Consider the following 19,444-nt stretch of genomic DNA (forward strand, 5'->3'; position numbering starts at 1 on the left):
ATGCAGCTCAGTGGTAAAATGCCTCTGGGTTCAATCTCCAGTACCCTATCTCCCCAAAAAACAGAAACAAAGGGGTTCAGTTCTGTTGGTCTTCCTGACTTTTAAAATGCTGATGTCTTGAGCCAATCTCCAGGCTTGCTGCTGCTTTTTCATAAATGAATTTGATCAGAAAGCATTTCATAGGACCCCTGCCTCCGCCCGCCCCCCCCCCAAAAAAAAAAAGCTCAGAACACTTGATTAACAGAATCTGAGTGGAACATTCTACGTGTGATTAATACTTTTTAATACATGAGGGATCTGTGGTGGCCTGGGTCTCTAGCCATCTACAGTGGTGGTTTTCCCTTCATTGTGAAGGGAAAGCTGGGTGGGGATCAGAGCAGGTTATAGAAGCCTCACTGCCTCCTATTCCTTTCTGATTGTCCCCAGATGTGGGCTCAGGTAGCACAACAAGTGCCACTTTCAGGCCTGGATAGAGCAGTCTGCTCCCGTGCTAAGTATGGGGCTTTCCTCCTCAGAATCCCCACCCCTCACCCAAGCTGAGTGGAAATGTAGTGCCTGTGACTCTGATGCTTGGTGTTTGGGTTGCAGTGTGACTGAGGTTCATGTCTGCGGTTTAGTTAGTATAGTGGTTGGGTTAGTCTTGAACGCCAGACCTACTGTCCACAGAGGTCCTGTGGGCCAGGTGGGCAGCTGTCACCTACCGTTGATGTAGCCCATTGTTTTTCCTTCTGGAGGACCCTCCTCGTGCCTCACCAGGGTCCAGTCTTTGGGGAGGGTAGTATTCCATTCAGTCTGCAGCTGCCTGTCAAGTGCTGTTGTGTGAGGCTCTGTGTGTGGCACTGAAGCACGGAGGGGAAGAAAGCAGAGAGGCCCCTGCCATAGTGCTTCCAGCCCAGGGGTGGATGCCAGCAAGCAGATCAGTCCAGCCAGGAGCTCAGGTGCAGACACACCCCTTCCTTTCTAATCACATTTCACCCTCAGCTTCCTGTTCTCCATTTTCCCTTGGTGCTGTGCACAGAATAAGGGCTTAATAAATATTTATGTGATTACGTAGCCGCTGGTGTTGTGTGTGGAACTGAAGGGGATGATTTCTAGGTGGTGTGCGTTGGTTCATATGTTGGGAGAAAGAGTTCTTCAGAGGCTGTGGTCTCTCATCTTCCCTGGTAGGTAACTTGGAGTGACTTGTGGCCTGATACAAGCTAGGGATGTGCTCAGGAGGGCATCCAGGAGTTTCCTGACAGAGGCCAATGTCTGTCCAGGAGACAGTGTTGGCTGCAGAAAAGAAGGTGAATTGTGTGTTCCCAGCAGAGGGATGAAAATATACAGAAGTGCAGAAGCACACCATAGAATGGGACATGTAGACTCTTCAGTGCCACAACCATAGTCACGTGGAAGGTGGGGGCGGTGGCAGGGCGTGCCTGTCTGAAGGAGCTCAGACCCTTGTTAGTGGCAGGGCATTGCGGTTTTAAGTGTGTATTTTACACCAGTGATTCTGGCTGCTCTGTGGAGGCCGGAGATGGGTGAGAATAGAGGCAGAGAAAAAAAGTAGGTCTGAGTGGTGCTTGAAATGGGTCACAGGAGCAGGACCAGGTGTCAATTAGGGAGGACCTGATTGAATTGCCTGGCTGGCTGTTTTCAGAACTCTACCCTCACACCCTCTTATGTAGCTTCCCACTCTCCCCAGCTGAGCATCCTGTGAGATGGAGTGCAGAGTATCCCTTGCCCATCTCACCCCCGCTGACCCTGCCGCATGGTCCAGGTAGCTCGAGCAGGGCCCTTGCACTGCAGCAGCTCAGGCCTCCTGTAGTTGCCCACATGGCTGCAGCTTCCTTTGTGCTGACCCAGTCCTCATCACCAGTGACCAAAGAATTATCTGTGCATTCCACCTCTTCCTTCCTAGCCTGGCACTGGTGTTTTTGCCTCATGTTCAGTTTCTGTGCCTTCCTTACTCGTGCATAGTCTTTGACCTCATAGTTTATATTGCAGAGGGGAGACAGACCATCAACCTTTTAAGTATATAATGGGTCAGGTGGCGAAACTTGCTACAAAAGGAAAAAAAAAAAAATTTTCAGCTTGGCTTTGAGACTTGTCCAGGGTTTCTTCCACAGGGTGCCCAAATGCACCAGGTGTTTAATTAAGTCTGCAATGGCCCTCTTAGACTGCAGTCTTAGTGACCAGGGGTAGAAGTCTAGCTCAAAGCCGCTGCAGCAAAAGCCAACATTGATTGGCTTGACTGAAATGCCTGGGGAGAGGGTTAGCATCGGGAAGTTCCACAGGGCCTCCACCAGTGTGGCTGGGATTTAGCCTTCCCACTACTCTCTGTCTGTTTCCCTGAAGGTTGGCCCTGTGTACCTGTGGCAACCCCAAGCTCCCGTACTACCAGTTTAGCAGCCCCATGAGAAAAAGAGCACCTCTTCCTCAGTAGCTCCAACAGATTGACCTGGCTGTATTCCACATGCCAGTGTCCGCTGGGCCAGGGCATGCTGTGCTGTCTTTGTCAGGCCTAGAGCCTGGGCTGAAGTTGAGGTGGGGCAGGGGTTCTTCCCTAAAGAAAATGAGGTTGAGGGGATGCTAAGCTGGCTGAAATCCTGGTTCTTCCCTGTACATCTAGTAGCCGAGGAGTCAAATGCAGAAGTGGAGGTGTAGTCCGGACCTCCTGCCCTGGTTCTGATCCTGTGGGGTCCAGGGGAAGTGCCAGAAGGTCTCCAGGCTCCCTGGCAGCAGACACAGTATGGATCAACTGCTGCCTTGCCCGAGTCCTTCCAGCATTCATTTGGCATCTTTTATTGTCTGGCAGAGACACATTCATTTGATTGTTCATTCATTCGGGTTGTCCAGGGAGATTTAGCTTAGGGAAATGTAAAAACCTGTTTGGATAGCCCTTTGCACCCCTGCCATCCACCATCTTACCCCTTTTTCTCCTAAAACCTGCTCCCAGGCCTGTGTTTCCCCTCAGCAATTGCATTCACTGCCCACGTCCCTCTTTCCAGACTTTTCTCTCAATCCCAACATGTTTCCCCAGACCCTTTACAACACCGCCTTATGTCCAGAGCAGAGCCACACTACCCCCTCCCCACTCTCGTCACCCTAAAAGCTGCACCTGTGAGTTGCCACTGTCTCTCTCAGCACTTTTTGAGACTCCTGCACAGCTCCCTCTTAGGGGCCTTTTCCCATCACCAGTTCCCCACGCAGAGCACCCTCAACATGGTAACACAGTGCCTGTGCACACTTCAGGGTTGGCATCTGGATCCCCACAGTGGGGTGCCAAGGAACAGGGCTATGCCCAAATTCTGCTTGTTACAGAGGCAACAGGGCACAGCATGCAGCTCGTGGGCACCAGATTAACAGCTTCTCTTGCTGCACCCTGCAGGAGTATTGGGAGTGCACCCAGGCCCGAAGCCTGGGGTTCAAGGCAGTCCTCATGAGCATGTCCCAGAGTGGACAGCAGGGGCTTCCCAAGCTGCCACCTATGTCAGGGCCAAGTGGCAAAGGACTGCAGGCCTTGATAGGTGACAAGTGGTGGGAACCATAGGCTGCATTGCTCTTGTCCCCTCAGGTAGAGCATCCCACAGCATTTTCTCTTGCAACAACAGCTGTTTGGCAACCCCACAGAGCCTTCCTTTTTAATGAGTGCTCACATGGAACTCCCACCCAGTGTTGTGTTGGGCCATACAAGCTCTCCAAAGAGCAGCAGCCTTGCTCCAGAGGCCGAAGGCGCATCTCCTTTTGGGTTGCAGATTTAAAAGGGGGGAGGGGGAGGGCTAAATTGGCCTCCAGCCTTTGGAATTCAGAAGGTCCCCTATAAAGAGCTTGCACCCTGAGTGGCCTTCCTGCAAGGTGCCCTTGATGGGGCTAGAGAGTGGCAGTCCGGTGCCCTCCCACTGTCATGCTCATGCCTGTCCTCAGGGAGTCATGAAAGCATTTTGTTTATCACATAATATGCACATAGAAAGGGGCACAAATCATCTCATAAGGTTTGGATTTCGTTCACCAGCAGAACACACCCTCACACCCAAGTGTCCTGGTGAAGAAGGCTATTCATATATATATGTATATACATGCATATATACTTTTAAACTTATTACAAAAAGCTGTAGCTTTGTTTACTGTGTGAATATAGTGTTGGGGGGAAAAAAACCAATCTTTCTCTTTGCAGAAAAGCCTGCCATTGCTCCGCCCGTCTTTGTGTTTCAGAAGGATAAAGGACAAAAGGTAAGGGGCCCGGTATGTTCTCTCTTCACACCATTTCTCTAATTTGGTCTCTGCCAAAGTGCGTATTATCCAGGACACATGGCCACAGCTGCTGCTACCCACTGATAGGAAGACCTAAGCACAGCCTTTAAGCCTTCGCCTTGAGCTGAAAGGGTGGCTTTAAGTTACCAGTGGCCTTTGTAAAGCAGTGTTAGCAACGTCTGCGTAATGCCTACTGGTTTGTTTTAGAAACATCGCTGTGCATTTGGAAAGCAGCAGCAGAGAAACGTAGTGGGAGGCAGAAGAAACAGAGAGCCTGGGCTGAAGTGGGGGGGGTAGGGGTTCTGTGGAAGGAAGGAAGGGGGGGAGGGAAGAAAAATGGGAAGAAGGAGGGAGGTGTAGAGATGGTAGCAGGTGACCAGGGGTGTTGCTCATAGATAGAGCATGTGTGAGGACCTGGGTTCAATCCCCAGCATCATGGAAACAAAGAATTTAGAGGGGTTATGTAAACCCCAATCAACTTGACATGGATACATTTAGAATGATTGTGAGTTTGCTTGCATTGTCTGTTGGTCCCAGTCTTTGTGGGGTTGTTTCCAATTTGGATTGTGTCTCTGGAATGCTAGAAGTACCTCTCCTGATGTTAGGTCAGATGGGTGCTCGGTAGATCCGTCATAAAACCGCAGTCACAGATGTTGCTGTGTACCTTGAAGCCATCAGTTCATGCCCTTCCCTGACAAATAATATGGAAGATTGGAACTGTGTCAAAAGGCAGGCATGGTGATGCACTCCTGTATTCCCAGCTGCTTGGGATGCTGAGGCAGGAAGATCACGAGTTCAAAGCCAGCCTCAGCATAAGTGAGGCGCTAAGCAACTCAGTGAGACCCTGTCTCTAAATAAAATACAAAATAAGACTGGGGATGTGGCTCAGTGGTCAAGTGCCCCTGAGTTCAATCCCTGGTACCTAAAAAAAAAAAAAAAGTCAGCTGGTGCTGTGTGGCAGTGATTCCCCAGCTGGAGTGAGGATTCCCCTTAGTCACCTCAATTTCTTGTGGTCCCTCACCACTGAGGCCCCGTAACCTGACTGCAGTTGTGATTTAATGTCTTTACAGCATTTTATACCCACAGTGCTGCACTGAATTTGGCAAGATTTGAAGTATGTTTGCATCTTGTGGGAATGACAGTGTCTAAGAATCTCATTCACTTAGTGCTCCAGTAGATTTCCAGGCCTTTTGCAGGGTAACTGGATCCCAAGTTGGGAACTGCTCTGGTCTGGTGATTTGGAGCTCTTGGCAACCCAGCCACTTCCCTTGGTCAGTATGTGGCCCAGTTTTCCTGGGTGATGTTCAAGTGCTCTGCCAGAAAGGGGGTGTGTGGCGGGAGGGAGAGAGAGAGAGTGTGTGTGTGTGTGTGTGTGTGTGTAGTAGGGAGGAGGGAAGTGACTGTCCTGTTCCACCACCCACACACATACCTGTGTTTGCCTGGCTAATGTCTGTTAAGCTTGTAACGTTAGTCTTCTTGAATTAAACTTTCCCGTGGCTCGTGACTAACGTTGCCAAAGAGTCTGGGTACGGGTTGGCTTTCAGGATCAGGCAGTGTTTGCAGAAGCTATGCTTCCCTCTCCCCAGACCCTGACATGTGCTTTGCTGGGCCAATGGATATGAAGGGACTGAATTTTTCAGACACAGGATGTTCAATAAAGCCCTTAGGAACCGGATGTGTTGTGTTAGATCTCTATTTTAGATGTTCAGGACATTTCTTTCCAGTGTTCAGTAAAATCAGGACTTTTCTAGATTTGGGGTTTTATAATGATCTTGGACTGCATTCTGTTTAAAACGGGTCGGCACACTAAGGCCCTCTACCAGCACCTGTTTTTGTGAACAGTTTTACTGGAGCATGGCCATGCCATACCCTTTGCAGACCTCCATGGCTACACAGCAGCAGGGTGTAGACAGACCGGGCTGCAGAGTCCTTCAGCATAGGCTTGTGGCCCAGTGGTGGTGTAGGTGCTTGGCGTGTGCCATGCCCTGGGTTCCATCCCTAGCACCAAAAGAAATAAGAGATATTTAGTATCTTTATCTAGTATCTTTAGATATTTAGTGTCTTTTTGACCTCTGTAGAAGTTTGCCAACAAATAATAGGACTTAATAATGAAGACTTTAAGACAACCAGCTCAGCTGAAACACTGAAATGTAATATTCATTCAGATGAATTTAAAATCATTAGTTCCTGTCTTGGTACTCTTTCACAGCTAAGGGAGTTGAGCTGCTTTATAATGTGAAGACTGATTTAAAAGGATGACCTTCAGAGGTCTGTGCAGATCACCTTAAAAGGTGGGCCTTGAACCTGAGCTGGAAGGTTAGCTAGGAAGGCTTTGAGTCACTTAAGAGATGTGTAAGTGCTCTTATCAAAATATTGACTCAGAGCCAATTCCAAATGGGCTTCTAAAAATAACTGCCCTCCAGCTCTTGGGAGTTCATTGCCCCACTTCTGTGACACTTCTGTGGCAAGATCACTGAAGGGCATGCAAGAAACATCTGTGTTGAAAGGAGAAGCCGGGTTCTGTTGGTAGGGTCCATAGCCCAGCGGCCGGATCCAGGTGGATGCAGTCTTCCACTCTGCTTTTCTCTGCAGCTTAAGGACTGTCAAGAGTTAGGCAGAACACGTGGGCCAGATACCTGACTTAGCTTCTCCTTGGCTTCCTAGTGCAAGGGACACCACAAGGCAGCTCTGCAAGGAGCAGCCACAGTTCTCTTTCATATCTGCCAAGAATGAGAATCTGAGCTGGCTTCTGGGTTCCTTCCTCTGGCATGACCAGCAGCTGCTCCCCTTCTTCCCGCTGAAGCCCAGTCAGAAGTCAGGCATCAGAACTGCTGGAGTTTTCTGAGCAGACTGTTTTTCCCCCTTTTTGCTTCAACATTTTTTATTTTTAAATTTTTGAATTTCATTTGAAGTCTGAGTAAAGCTGACTGGCGCTGAATGATGGGGCATCTGTCACCTCAATTTGCTGCTGGCATTTCTCATTGCTAAAGCTCTCAGCTGTAAATGGTGCCCATATGCCATTTCCCCTTAAAGTCTTCCACAAGTGTCTAGGAGTGGGGCCGTTCTCCTCTGTGGACCTGAGACAGTGTCACTCCTGAGATCATGGGTACAGTCATAGACTTCAACATACAGCTCGTATTTTAAGTTGCCCCTCAGATGTCTCTTGTAGTGATTTTTTTTTTTTTTTTTTTTTTTTTTTTTTTTGCCTTCCTAACCACTGCTTGATCCCAAAGATCAAGAAGTTCCATTGTCAGCTGTGGAAGCAACTAACTTATCTTTTAGTAAATGATCTCAAACTACCCAGGAGGTTTCACGGGAAAGAGCTCGTTCCTCCAGAGGAGGGTGTCCCTGTGCCCTGTGGTGTTGCTGAATCAGGAAAGAGAAGAAGGATTTCAAAGGGAAAGAGAGAAGCTCTGCTACCAGCCCATTGCTTCCATTTTTGTTCAGCGGCAGAGCCCTTATGTGCCCTGTGGGTCCAGTCCACGTGTTGCATTGCCTTTTCTGTGGGGTGCTTGGGGTGTGACTTAGCCTTGGGACAAGTGGCCTGACCCTCTTACTTTGTGTTAAGAAAGGTGGTGGGTGCTTGGATTGCAGGGCCAGACTTCAACGACTGTGGCCAGTGGGTGGCCCCGGAGTTTTATTGGCTTTTTCCCTGTGCCTCTGCCACCAGGACAGCTCCCTTCAGGAAACATGGGGTTCGCAGGCGCTGGTGTTTTAGGATAAAACCAAAGCCTTTTTTCTGAACTGCCTTGAATGGAGATGGGTCCTTCTTTTTGGCACAAAGAAATGTCCAAGCGCTTCTCTCAGTCACCCTCCCTCCAGAGCATTGGTTAACCTGCAGGGCTCTGCTGTCCCTCTAGCAGGAGGGTGCCCGTGTTGAGAGAACACAGGCGGTTGTGAGTGCTGCTTGGAAAGTGCAGTGACCCTGGAAGTGCTATCGCGGTGTGTTTGGACCTGGTTTGATGCTCACCCCATGCTCGTGTTTTGTTTTGTTTTTTGTCACACATTTGGCATATTTCAGGCTGGTGAAGTCTTGATGTCTGATGTTTCCACACATGCTGGGAACCATAGTCCTACCTGGGCTCTTGAGTGCGTACTGCCCTTGCCCAGGAAAAACACTAGGACCCCAGTAGAAGATGCTGGAATGATGTTCTTTATTTCTTCCAAAAAATTTCTGAATCTAAGAGAGGGAGTGATGTGACATTTCTCAGCCCTTTTAAGACTCTTTGGTAGTCAGTGAAGTTTGGTATCATTTGGGTCTTTCTGCTTGCCTCTCACATCCTCCCCAAGGACATTAGAAGACTTAGATCCCAGAAGCAGGGGTTCAAGACATTCAAGTGATTCTGATTAGAGACAGCAGTTTCTCACAGAGCTCTGGGTTTAATTTTCCCTGGCAAGTTGTTAAATCTCTGTCCATAAAGTAGCAACAGATGTTGGTGGCTGGGACTGACCACCTTGCCCCTGGGAAGGCCTCTGTCATTGGATTTCCCTGAATAGAGACTGTCCCTTTGGAGACTCTTGAGACAGAAGAATACATTAATGTGTTGTTCTGGCATTCCAAAGAGCTTTGGGAAGTTCTTACTCCTTTATGTAGTTCGTTTCCTCCTATAGGATCACATGTTTAAACGTAGCACCAGGAGCAACATAATGACCCACTAGTAGTCCCAGTTACTTGGGAGGCTGAGGTAGGAGGATCACTTGAGCCCAGGAGTTTGGGGCCAGCCTGGGCCACAGAGTGAGACTTCATCTCAAAAATAGAATTAAGTTAAAGAAAGAAAGAAGCACCCTTTCTGAGGAGGTCAGTCACTGCATGCCAAGAAAACACAGCCACGTCTGCAGGGAGACAGGGTGGCCCTCTAGTCATTTGGGTCACTGGGTAAGAGAAGCAGCTCCACAGTGTTAGATAGTCCACACAGGAGGTTTGGGGACTATAGCCCCATATGTCAGAACATCAGGTTTATAGCGCACTTCTCAGGAAGAGTTGTGGAGTGTGGCCACAGCTCTTAGCCCATGTAGGCCTGTCTGGAATACCAGGGTGCACCTCAGAGTATGCTGGGGTGGTACCTTGGGAACAGAGACCTCCGGAAACAGCTTTCTCCAAACTTGGCTATTTTCCAAGTTTGTCCAGATAACTCTGGAGAGTCCTAGACCAAGGAGTTCTGTGGATGTGCCCTGCCGCAGTGCCTCTGTTGCCCCGCACGCACTGAGGCAAGAGGCACTTCCTCCACCTCAGGTGTGAGCAAGAGGAACAGAAAGATCCCAGAATGGTGGTGAAGTCCAGAAGCCTGTGCCTTAGGCTCCCAGTTTCACATCTAACCACATTTCCAGGCCCACCTGCCCACCTCCCCACCTCCTCGTGCACAGAAGTGGTCTGGCCCCAGTGACATGGACAGCATGGCTGAGCAGAAGTGGATCAGCCCCTGGGGATTAAAGAGTCTTTAGCATAATCATCTCCTTTCTTTGTCACCAAGAGAATTGTTTCTTCCTCAAGGCCCATAAGCACAGTTAGCTGTACTAGCCACCCTAGTTTTGAAAATGAGGATCTGGATTTCCTGGACACCTCCGAGCTCCTTGCCAAGTCAAACAGTTCACTTTGCTCTGCCCCTGTTGGGAGGACCAGTTCCACTGAGCAAAGCAGTCCAGGAGCTTGTTTTTTTGGCCCCTCCTCCCTGAGGGTGGAGCCATCTCCAGCCCTACCGCCCCTGCCCTCCCCTGCCCCTTGGTGCAGCCTTTATTTTACATTGAAGGAAAATTGTCTTTTTTGCTCCCAGTCCTCTGCAGAGCAAAAAGACTTGTCGGATTCGGGAGAGGAGCCTCAGGGGGAGGCTGAGGCCCCCCACCATGGCACGGGTCACCCCGAGTCAGCTGGTGAGCATGCCCTAGAACCTCCTGCCCCTGCTAGCACTTCAGCCAGCACTCCTCCGCTTCCCGCTCCTGAAGCCCAGCTTCCTTTTCCACGAGAACTGGCAGGGGTAAGTCCAATCACCCGGCACCCCCGCTGCCCCAGGGGAGCCACCCAGACGAGCCCTTTCCCTGGGGTCCCTCTCATCCAGACCCTAGATCAGCATAAGCAGTCAATGATCACAGCTCCCTTCAGTCATCCAATAAAAGCTGGGAAGATTAACTCCTCTTTTATGGTTAGTCTTTTTTAGGTGGGGACGTCTGTACCCATAGTGAGACTAATCCTGCTTCCTGAAAGAGACACAGTGGTCAAAAGAGAAATTGAACAGTAGGGGAGAGCCTTCCAAATCAAATTCTACCCCTTCTCTTTCTCCTGTCTCTGAACTTGGGCATTTAAGTTCAATGTCTTAGAAATCTGAGGAGCTCTGGCTTCCCTTGGAAGAAGAGTCATCTAGCCCCAGTCATGTTGCAAGACTGGTTCTGTTTGGACTGTGGCTAGGCAGTGAACTGCTTGTCCACATTCAAAGCAGGAAGAAGAAAAGCCCCTCCTTTGTGCCCTTTCTCTTTGTGTTATGAAGGATTTTGAAGATAAAGGTGGAAACAATCATCCTATATTTGGGATTGAAAATTCTGTCCTTCGGTTGTCTAATGATAGAAGACCCCTCCCCTGCTTTCATGACATAACAAGGGAACAGAGGACCTGGCCCGACTGCTTGCTCTAAACCCCAGGGTAGCAGAGTCCCAGATACTTCCCCCACCCCTGAGTGATTCCTTCCACCACTAGTTCCTGTTTTTAAGGAAACCATGAAGATTTAGTTACAGCCACCAAGCCCTAGGACATGCAGAAGGAAGTTGGAGCCCTCTTTTAACATTTTGGAGGAATTGGTGTGTAAAAGAGTGTGTCCTGTGCCACATACCAGGGTCTGTGGGGGAAGGGGTGCCCCTCAGGGTGCAGAAGTGGGCTCCGGTAATGAGACTTACTCAGAAGCTGCAAGAGCGCACCACAGTGCCCCAGGAGTGTGGCCCTCACACCAGAGTGCCCGAGGGCTGGCGGAGCAATCTTTCCTTTTTCTTTTTTTGGCAGAGCAGCTCCTGAAAACTTGAGATATACTGAGTCGGATAGTGGGAGTTCCTGGGCATGTGGTCTTCTTTGGTCCTCGGGAGCACAGCTTCTGAGAACAGATAGGACCAGAACTTGAGAAGCGCAGCTTGCAGCGGACCCTGCAGCTGCTGAAGTGGCAGGTTTCAGAGTGAGAGTAGCTAATCGGGCAGTCGCAAACCTTTTGTGATGGCAGCTGCTTTTCAAGAGCACAGGGGCCCCTGGCTTTTGGTGGGGCCTCACTTCTTGCCATGATTTGCCTCTGAGATCTGGCTGCCTTGGGCAGGGTCCTGTGTGAAACGTGGCTTCTTGATTCTTGTGGTCTTCAGGTTAGAGACTCTGATCCTGAGGAACACAAGCAGTTCCCAGACTGGTCAAGAAAACGTGAAGCATCATGGCCGGGAGCCTCAGGATGAGTTAAGCCATCGTGGACAGAGCCAGGGCTGCAGGGCTGAGGGCAGCAGGTCATAAATGAACTGACAGCCAGCCACAGAGCACAAGTGCGTGCTGTAGTTGGTAACCTCAGGGATCTTGGACACAGCACTGTCCCAGCACTTGGTGACAGCTCTGAGCCAGTCAGGCTTGCTGCTTTGGGCTCTCCACAGAGAAATCAGGCTGGTTCCCAGCAGCTCCTCTTAATTGGCTTTCTCTACTAGTTGGGCTTTTTCAAGGAAAATGAAACTTTGTTGTAGGTCAGTCAGTCCCTAAATCAAGTCAGGTAGCTCCTGACCCTGCTGCTTCTTGGGCTGAGGTTTTTCTCTAGTGAATACAGACTGTTTCTTTTGTATCAGAACAAATTTGGATCTTGCTCTGCCCCACATTGGTGCGCAGGAAACCACCCACTGTTACCCAGCAAGTCTTGTTCATCATGTTTGGTCTGTTCTCTGTTCCATGACCCCTGGGCGTTCTTTATAATAAAGAGTGGCTTGCTTATAAAAGGCCCTTATCATCTTTCAGTCTCCTCAGAGCTCGGGCCATTGAGGACTCAGTACCAGGAAAAAGTCTCTCTATATTAAGACTTTTGGCTCTCAGAAGACAGACTGAAGAAGACCAAACCTCAAGCAGACTAAATTCAGTGTCTCTGGAGAAGCAGGCAGCTTTCCGTGCTTACTCTGAGCTTGCTGGAATCAAGCTGGACTAACGCTCTGGGCCAGTCACTGCCAAGCTCCAGATGTGTTTTAGGCCCACCGAGAAGTGGCAGGCAGTCAGGAGCGAGCCCTCTGGCTGGCAGCCTCCTCTCCTCCCAGCTCCCACAAAGGCATAACCTCATCCCAGTGGGGCCTCCAGTTGTCAAGTTCTTCGTGACTAAAACACTCAGGGTCCCTCCAGGGGAACTGGGCAGCATGAAATAACCACACAAGAGACAGAGAGAGCTTTTCCTTTGGGTCCTGTGACGGCTCCTCTGACCTTAAGGGTCCACAGAAAGAGACAGAGAGCGCTGTGCTGAACCCTTTTATTGAGGAGAAGCCATTCAAATGAGGCCAGGGTCAGGATTCAAGGGGCTGAGTCTAGCTTCGTGATGTCTGCTGTCAGCAGGTTGACTGACATCTAGGAAGGCCACACCCACAGGCAGAGCAAGAGAAGGGGACACCCAAAGTGTTTCCATGGAACATTCTATCCCAAACAGGGCAAGGGGTAATGTCACCAAGGAACAGGTGGGCGTAGCTCAATCCATGGGGAACACACCTACGTCTGAAGACACATTTCTGCTACTTCGAGGATCGGGGCAATGTCCAGGTCACTATGAAAATGACTGACAGCCTCTCTGATGGTGGGAAGGAGTATGTGGATCGTTCAGACTGGCTGTCCACCTCATCCCCCCGCCATCCAGACCTTCAAGGCGGTCTCTCTGCTTTCCTCAGGGTTTTTTCAGTGTCTGTCTCTTCAGTAAGCATCTTTGAGCTGGTGGCCTGTCACAGCTGTGAATAAACAGCCGTGAAGTAGCCAATATTCTGTTTCTCATCTTCCTGCAGCTACAAGAAGCCAGGCTTTCTAACTGGTCAGTGCAGATGGGAATCATCCTAGGCTCCATCAGGCCCAGTTGTAGGCGCTGTTAACAAGAGGATTACCTGGCTGGGCCTTGCTCTCTGGCCTTTTCCAGGGGGTTGGGGAGATAGTGCCTTTCATTCCTACTCACTGCCCACTTGTCCTCATCTGTGGGTCAGCTTCTGAAGGCAGCTCCAGCTCTGTCCCCTTCCCTGGGTCAGCCTGGCCCCTTTTTTCATTCTTGGGGCCACGCCAGGCAGCCTTACAGGAGCCGTGTATTTTGGAGGGACAGATTCTGAGTAAATGTACTCATTACAGTGTTCACCATTTTATCCTCTATACAAAAACAGATGCCCCTGAATCCACAGTCCCATTTTGGGTTAGGTATGACTGCCCCATCTATACTTGGTGACAGGGACCCATGCACCTTAGATAGCAGCAGGTTAGCAAGGCTGCTGGCCTGTCCTCAGTCCAGACAAATAAGGAGTCTTCTTTATGAGCCTGCTTCGTGCATTCTCCTGACGCCTGGGAAGTAAGTCCAAGGGTCGTCTTTGGCCGTCTTTCTCCTCTGCTTCCTGGTGTGGTTGTCAGTGAGGAATGTTTTTATTGTAGTGTCCCAAATGAGTGTTGTCGAGTTCCATGACTAAACACTCGAGGTCAATCCAGGTGAACTGGGCTGCACGAAATAACCACACAGAGACAGAGAAATACCTTTTTCTTTGGGTCCTGTGACGACTCCTCCAACCTTAGGTGTAGAGGGAAAGAGGGAGCACGTGCTGAACCCTTTTATTGGGGAAAAGCCATTCAAATGAGGCAAGGGATAGGATTATAAGGGAACAGGTGAGTGTAGCTCAACCCCTCTGGGTGCCACCTACTCCCAGGGCCACACCTTATTATCCAAATGAGAGAAAAGACCGAGTCTCGAGTCATGGCACTACCGCGCCAGACTGCAGTGATCTTTCAGATCCCCGTGGTGCATCAAGACTTAAAGGTGCGTGCATTTGGAGTGGCTCCCCACAGAGTGTTCGACCCAGTGTTCCTGGGGTATCATCCTGGAGTCCTAATCGCCAAAGGTGGAGTCAAGTTAGGGAAGAAGTGGAGAAAGAAGTGAGATTCTTTCACCCTGCTTCTGTCCTCAGTACTCCTCAAAAAGTGCTCTGGAATTTCTCAAGTCTCCCCAGTGGCTCTTGGGCTGAGGGCTGCACCCCTCTGTAGCCCAACCCAGGCATCATCCCAGACAGCCTCTGAGAACTCCCTTGGTTGGGCTGAACAGTGCCCCCCAGGTTGCTTGGGTACCCCAGAGTCTAAGGGAGGTGGAAAGTGTGAAGCTGGTGTAGGCCTTGTGTGGGGCCAGGTGATTGAAGAGGGTCCCGCATCCCAAACCTTTTCCTGCCTTGGGGAAGATGGCACAAGCCAGCGGACAGCAAGCCCAACCTTGTCCTGAGAGAGAAACCCTCCCATCTGCAGGGTGTGGAGTAAGGGGGCCCTGGAAGGGCGGGGGACAGGTGATGCCCCCCCGTGGGCAGCCATGGAGGGCTCCAGAAGAGCTGGCATGTCTAAAAGCAGCAGACAGGATGCTGTCTTAGGCACCCTCTCCCGCATCCTTCCTCTAGTCCTAAAGAGGAGTCATGGCGGCATTTCCTCACTGGAGGTTCCAGCAGCACCTGGAAGGTTCCCCAGGAGGAAGACTCCTGCATCGTCCCTCCCAGGACCAAGAGGCCACCGCTTTCCTGTGAGCAGGTTCTTAGAAGAGACTCGGGGCATGGATTTGAGGGTCTCCTGAGGTCGGGCCAGGGAGCATCTGAGCTTTATCTGACGAGGCACCCTTTCTTCTCAGGGTCACCAAAGCAGGTACAGCAGAGGACATGGACCTCGTGTGGGCTGCAAATCCTCACCAAATGCACTTTGTGCCCAGGGCCCTGGCTGCTGCTCTGAGCTGTGTGGTCATGGGAGACAGACACCAGACAGACTCTGCTGGGCAAAACAGGGCAGGGAGGGGCCAGAGGGACACAGCTGGGCTGGGGAATGAGCACAGGTGTGCCCCAGCGGTGATTGTCGCAGTGGACCCTGAGGGAGAAGGTGCCCCATGCTGGGGGAGGAGCTTAGAAAACAGGAAGGAGCCAGGGTGGCAAGTGGGAGAAGTAGTGCAGGATGAGAGGACCCTGTGCTGCGGGAGGCCACCAAGGGCTCTCAGGAGTCAGAACAGAAGCAGGCGGACGTGGCCACAGTGTGCAGAGTGGGCCATCTGCAGGGGTAGGTGGGAGGCCGGCTGCTGGCTGCAAGTAGGAGCCATGGAGGCATGACCAGGTGGATGTGTGCTGGAGGGGAGGATGGCATGCCAAGCAGCAGGCTGCCCGAGCTGTTCACAAGACCTCTGAGGCCAGGTGGGAGCCCCAGAGGCGTCAGCTCATGACCTGGCTACTCCACTCTGGAGGGAGATCTGTAGCACCCATCACATTCTTAGAGAGAGACAGATCACTAAGATGTGTGGGTGTCATGGAAAGAGCCCCAAATACTCGAAGCAGAAACCAACAGAACGGAAAAGAGAAAGCACCCTGCTTTCAGTAGAACTACTGTAAAGATGATGGGAAGAGGAGGACCAAGCAGCCCTGGAAGCCAGCCAGCCCTGGCAACAGGGCACTCATCCTCACCATGCACAGGGACCTTCTGCAGGATGGACAGACACCTCTCCAATTTAAAAGGATTAAAGTCATGCAAAGTACATTCTCCAGCCACAGTGGAATGAAATTAGAAATTCTTAACAGAAGGAAAACCAGGAAATTCACACAGAGCTCATGTGTGGTCACAGGTGGCCAGATGCAGAGGCCTTGGTTGCAGTGATGATGCAAATATCCTTATGGGAGCTGAAAGAGCAGGAAGACAGACGCCCAGGTATCCTGGCCCAGACACCAGTACAGATAAGGCCAGGGCACAAGCCTTTGCTGTCTGTCCATGGCCTGCAGAGTGTCTAGGACAGCATCCCTTTGTTGGAACAAATCCCAGCAAGTTCCGAGGACCAGTTCTCTCCTAGAACTTGGGAGTCTACTGCATGGGCTCTAACACAGATCACTGAGTCGAAATTGAAGCCACAGAGGGAAAGTGTAAGGAGCAACAAGACTGAGTCACCAAGGCTTTTATTCCTGTCTGAGGAAAGCAGGGCATACCTGGATGAGGGAGCAGGTCGTCTGTAGTGGTGTGAAGCTCTGAGAGCCGACCATCTCCAGGCCAGAAGTTATTCAGGAAAGGGAAGGTTTCCCAGGACCAAGGAGGTGACCACAGAGGGTTTCGGTAAAGTCGAGATGCTTGTTAAATTATACGACGAAAGAAGAGCTTTTTAGAACCATGGGTTGAGATGTAGGGGTAGGGATGTGCTGGGCCGGCCATTAGAAATACGTGGGAGGACAAGGGAAGGCAGGCAGTGCCACACCCAAGAATATCAGGCTGTGGAAAGATGGCTGGCCTCGCACAGGGACCTACATCAAGTGCTGGGAGGCCGCAGGGCTCAGAGGGTGGGTAAGATGTGTCCTTGCCATTTCTCCACTGCCAGGGTCAGGAAGCTGGTGTGAGTCGTGGCTAGGATGCCTGCTGTCCAGACCTGGGACTTGGGCCCCACTTCTGAGCCAGGGTTGCAGCAGCCAGGGCAAGTACTTGCTGTCTCTGTTCCTCTCGCCTTTGCTAGTAGGGTGAGTGGTGCCTGGGGCCTGTGTCCCCCTGATGTCCCTCTAGAGAGGGATGATCCCAAGAGAGTAGGCCTGGCGGCAAGCCAGTGACACAGTCTGTACAATCAAACACTACTCAGCCTCTGGCCTCACAGCACTACAGGAATGCATCTTAAACCCTTTCACGGGTCCTCCAAGCTACCTCACCTTGTGGCTGGACCCAGGATTTAGTTCACAAGACCTGGTTCTGCCAGTCAGCCTGTCCCCTGAACTTGGAAGCCCTGTGCCTATGCAACCCAGGGGTCTAGCTTTAAACAGCAGGGGCCAGCTTTGAGTTTAGCCACACAGTGAGCAGTTGTAATCACACCAGGATCAAAGCTTCCTGTCTGTCTTCTGGGCTCCACCTGCCTCATCTCTGAAGGCCCAGAGACTTCCCTGCCAGGAAGATATTAGCATCCCCAGTGTCAGAGAGGGAACCAAGACACCCCCCCCCAACCCCCGCATTCAGCCCCATAGAAAATAAAATCAGCAGAGCCAGGATCCCTTCTGCATGCCTTCGGGAGGGGGACGGCATGGGTACGACCTGGGGTCCTGCTCTCGCATCCCAGCACTGCTCAGTGCAGCCTCAGAGCTGGCATACTGGACACAAGGACCTCATTTCATTTGGGGCACTGATACTTTCACAGTTTCCCCATCACTGAGAGAACCCACCACAACCGGGCCCGGTGGCACAGACCTGTAATACCAGCTACTCAGGAGGCTGAGGCAGGAGGATCGCAAGTTTAAGGCCAACCTCTGCAAGTTAATGAGACCCTGTCTCAAAATAAAAAGGCCTAGGGACGTGGTTCAATGGTAGAGCAACCCTGGGTTCAACCCCCAGAGACACCAAATAAATAAGAGAGGGGCTTGGGATTGTGGCTCAGTGGTAGAGCGCTTGCCTAGCATATGTGAGGCACTGGGCTAGATTCTCAGCATCATATACAAATAAATAATTTTAACAACTAATAAAAATATTTTAAAAATAATAGTAAAAAATAAGAGAGGCTCCATACGTGGTATTAAGAGGATTTTGTTTCCCCAGCATTTGGATGGCAGTAACCTCTAATCCTCTCAGTTGCCCAGGTACACACACAGGGTTAGTGACAACTTTCCCTCACCTTACACAGTCCCCTAGGACCAGTTCCACAGAGCTCTCGTGACAGACCTCAAGCAGCTTGCTCTCCTGACACAAAGCTGAGCTGCCAAGGAGGAATTCCAGATTGCGGTCCTTTTCTGACTGTTGTAAGTTAGCTGTGTGACTTTGAAGAAACCCCTGCTCTCTCTGGGTTCTGGCTGCTGCAGACTCCGGCCCACAGCCTGTTTTTGTGCAGCTGGGGAGCTGAGACATTGTTTACATTTCTAAAGATTTATAAGGGAAAAGCAAAGAAGGTGGCAGAGGCCAAATGTGGCCTGCCAAGCCAAAGCACTGACGGGCCCTTTATGGAAAAAAAGTGCCAGCACTTCTCCCCGCGGGAGGATCTCTCCTGGTCCCTGTCACCTTCAGATTTATTTATTCCAGTTACTTCTTTCACACACTGCTCTGCAGTTTGCAGAGAACTTTCACATGCATCATCCCATTTACTCCCTAACAGCTCATTGAGGCAGATAGACCTCCTGTGGCCAAACTTGACTCTTGAGGAGATTTTTTCAAAAATAGGAAATTGGTTCTTCTCACTCTTAAATGAAATGGTATTCGTTCGCTCCTCAGAGTTTGCTGGTGTCTGCTGAGGTCTGGAGAACAATACACCCCTGAGAAGGGGCTTATGTGAGGGATTGTGTATGGGGTTGGGGGCGCTCATTCTAAATCTCAACTGCTACTTGTTTATATTCTGGAATTAAAAATTGTAAAAGGAGGCAATTCTTGCGCCCACTTCTCTTGGCTTGTGGTGGTTCTCTGGTCCATAAAGTTGTTGTACAGGGTTAGATGGTTCTGTCCCGAACGCTTCGCAGTGGACTTTGACCCCAAGCATCAAGCCTTCACCTGCTCTGGCAGTAATAGCCCAGCTTGAAACAGGACGCTGTTCCTGGGCAAGGAGTGGACACCAAGTGGATCCGATGTTAAGTGGCCATTTCAAACAACCCTGCTGCCCTTGCGGTAGAGAGGGTCGCTTGTCAGCTCTTGGCAGAATGAATCGTGGCCAGGTGAAGTTGTGCTGTGCTTGAGTCTTGGGGGTGGCATGCCAGTCAGCTGTGACCTGTGGAGAAGCAGAGAACCTGGTCCCATGCTGGGAGTCTTTGAGCTATGAAGAGGATTCTGGGTTTGGGAAGCCACCACAAACAGCAGTCAGAAGTTGCCTCTGAGTGGGCTGAAGTTCCGTGAAGGCAGCAGAGACAGCACCAGGAGTTGGCCCCAGTCGTGCATTGAGCACCACTGGCTCCAGAGCTGGGGCTTGGGTCCTGGGACGCCCACCACCCTCTCACCAGCCTGCCATGTGCTCTTGTTTCAGAGGTCAGCTGGAGGCTCCAGTCCTGAAGCAGGAGAAGGTAAGGAAGTCTCCAAAGCGAATGGCTATCTTTGGTGGTGAAG

The 19,444-nt window shown here is 50.8% G+C and overlaps 1 protein-coding gene across 15 annotated transcripts in view; it reads left to right on the top strand.

Moving 5' to 3' along the window:
- Ranbp3 (RAN binding protein 3) overlaps positions 1–19,444 on the top strand; it is a 55,974-nt gene that overhangs the window by 13,696 nt on the left and 22,834 nt on the right. For 4 of the 15 annotated variants that reach the window (XM_058579181.1, XM_058579182.1, XM_058579183.1 and 1 more), the window contains exons 2-3: positions 10,005–10,205; positions 19,365–19,401. In XM_058579181.1, coding sequence (XP_058435164.1) covers positions 10,005–10,205; positions 19,365–19,401 — 238 coding nt within the window. Of the gene's footprint in view, positions 1–4,156; positions 4,213–10,004; positions 10,206–19,364; positions 19,402–19,444 lie in introns of all 15 variants that reach the window. The other 11 variants (XM_046443945.2, XM_058579185.1, XM_046443953.2 and 8 more) reach the window with 4 other exon arrangements.

The sequence above is a fragment of the Marmota monax genome, unplaced genomic scaffold, assembly GCF_021218885.2.
Source record: "Marmota monax isolate L192 unplaced genomic scaffold, Marmota_monax_Labrador192_F-V1.1 WCK01_AAM20220418_F8-fsc00102, whole genome shotgun sequence".
In the NCBI taxonomy this organism is placed as follows: domain Eukaryota; kingdom Metazoa; phylum Chordata; class Mammalia; order Rodentia; family Sciuridae; genus Marmota; species Marmota monax.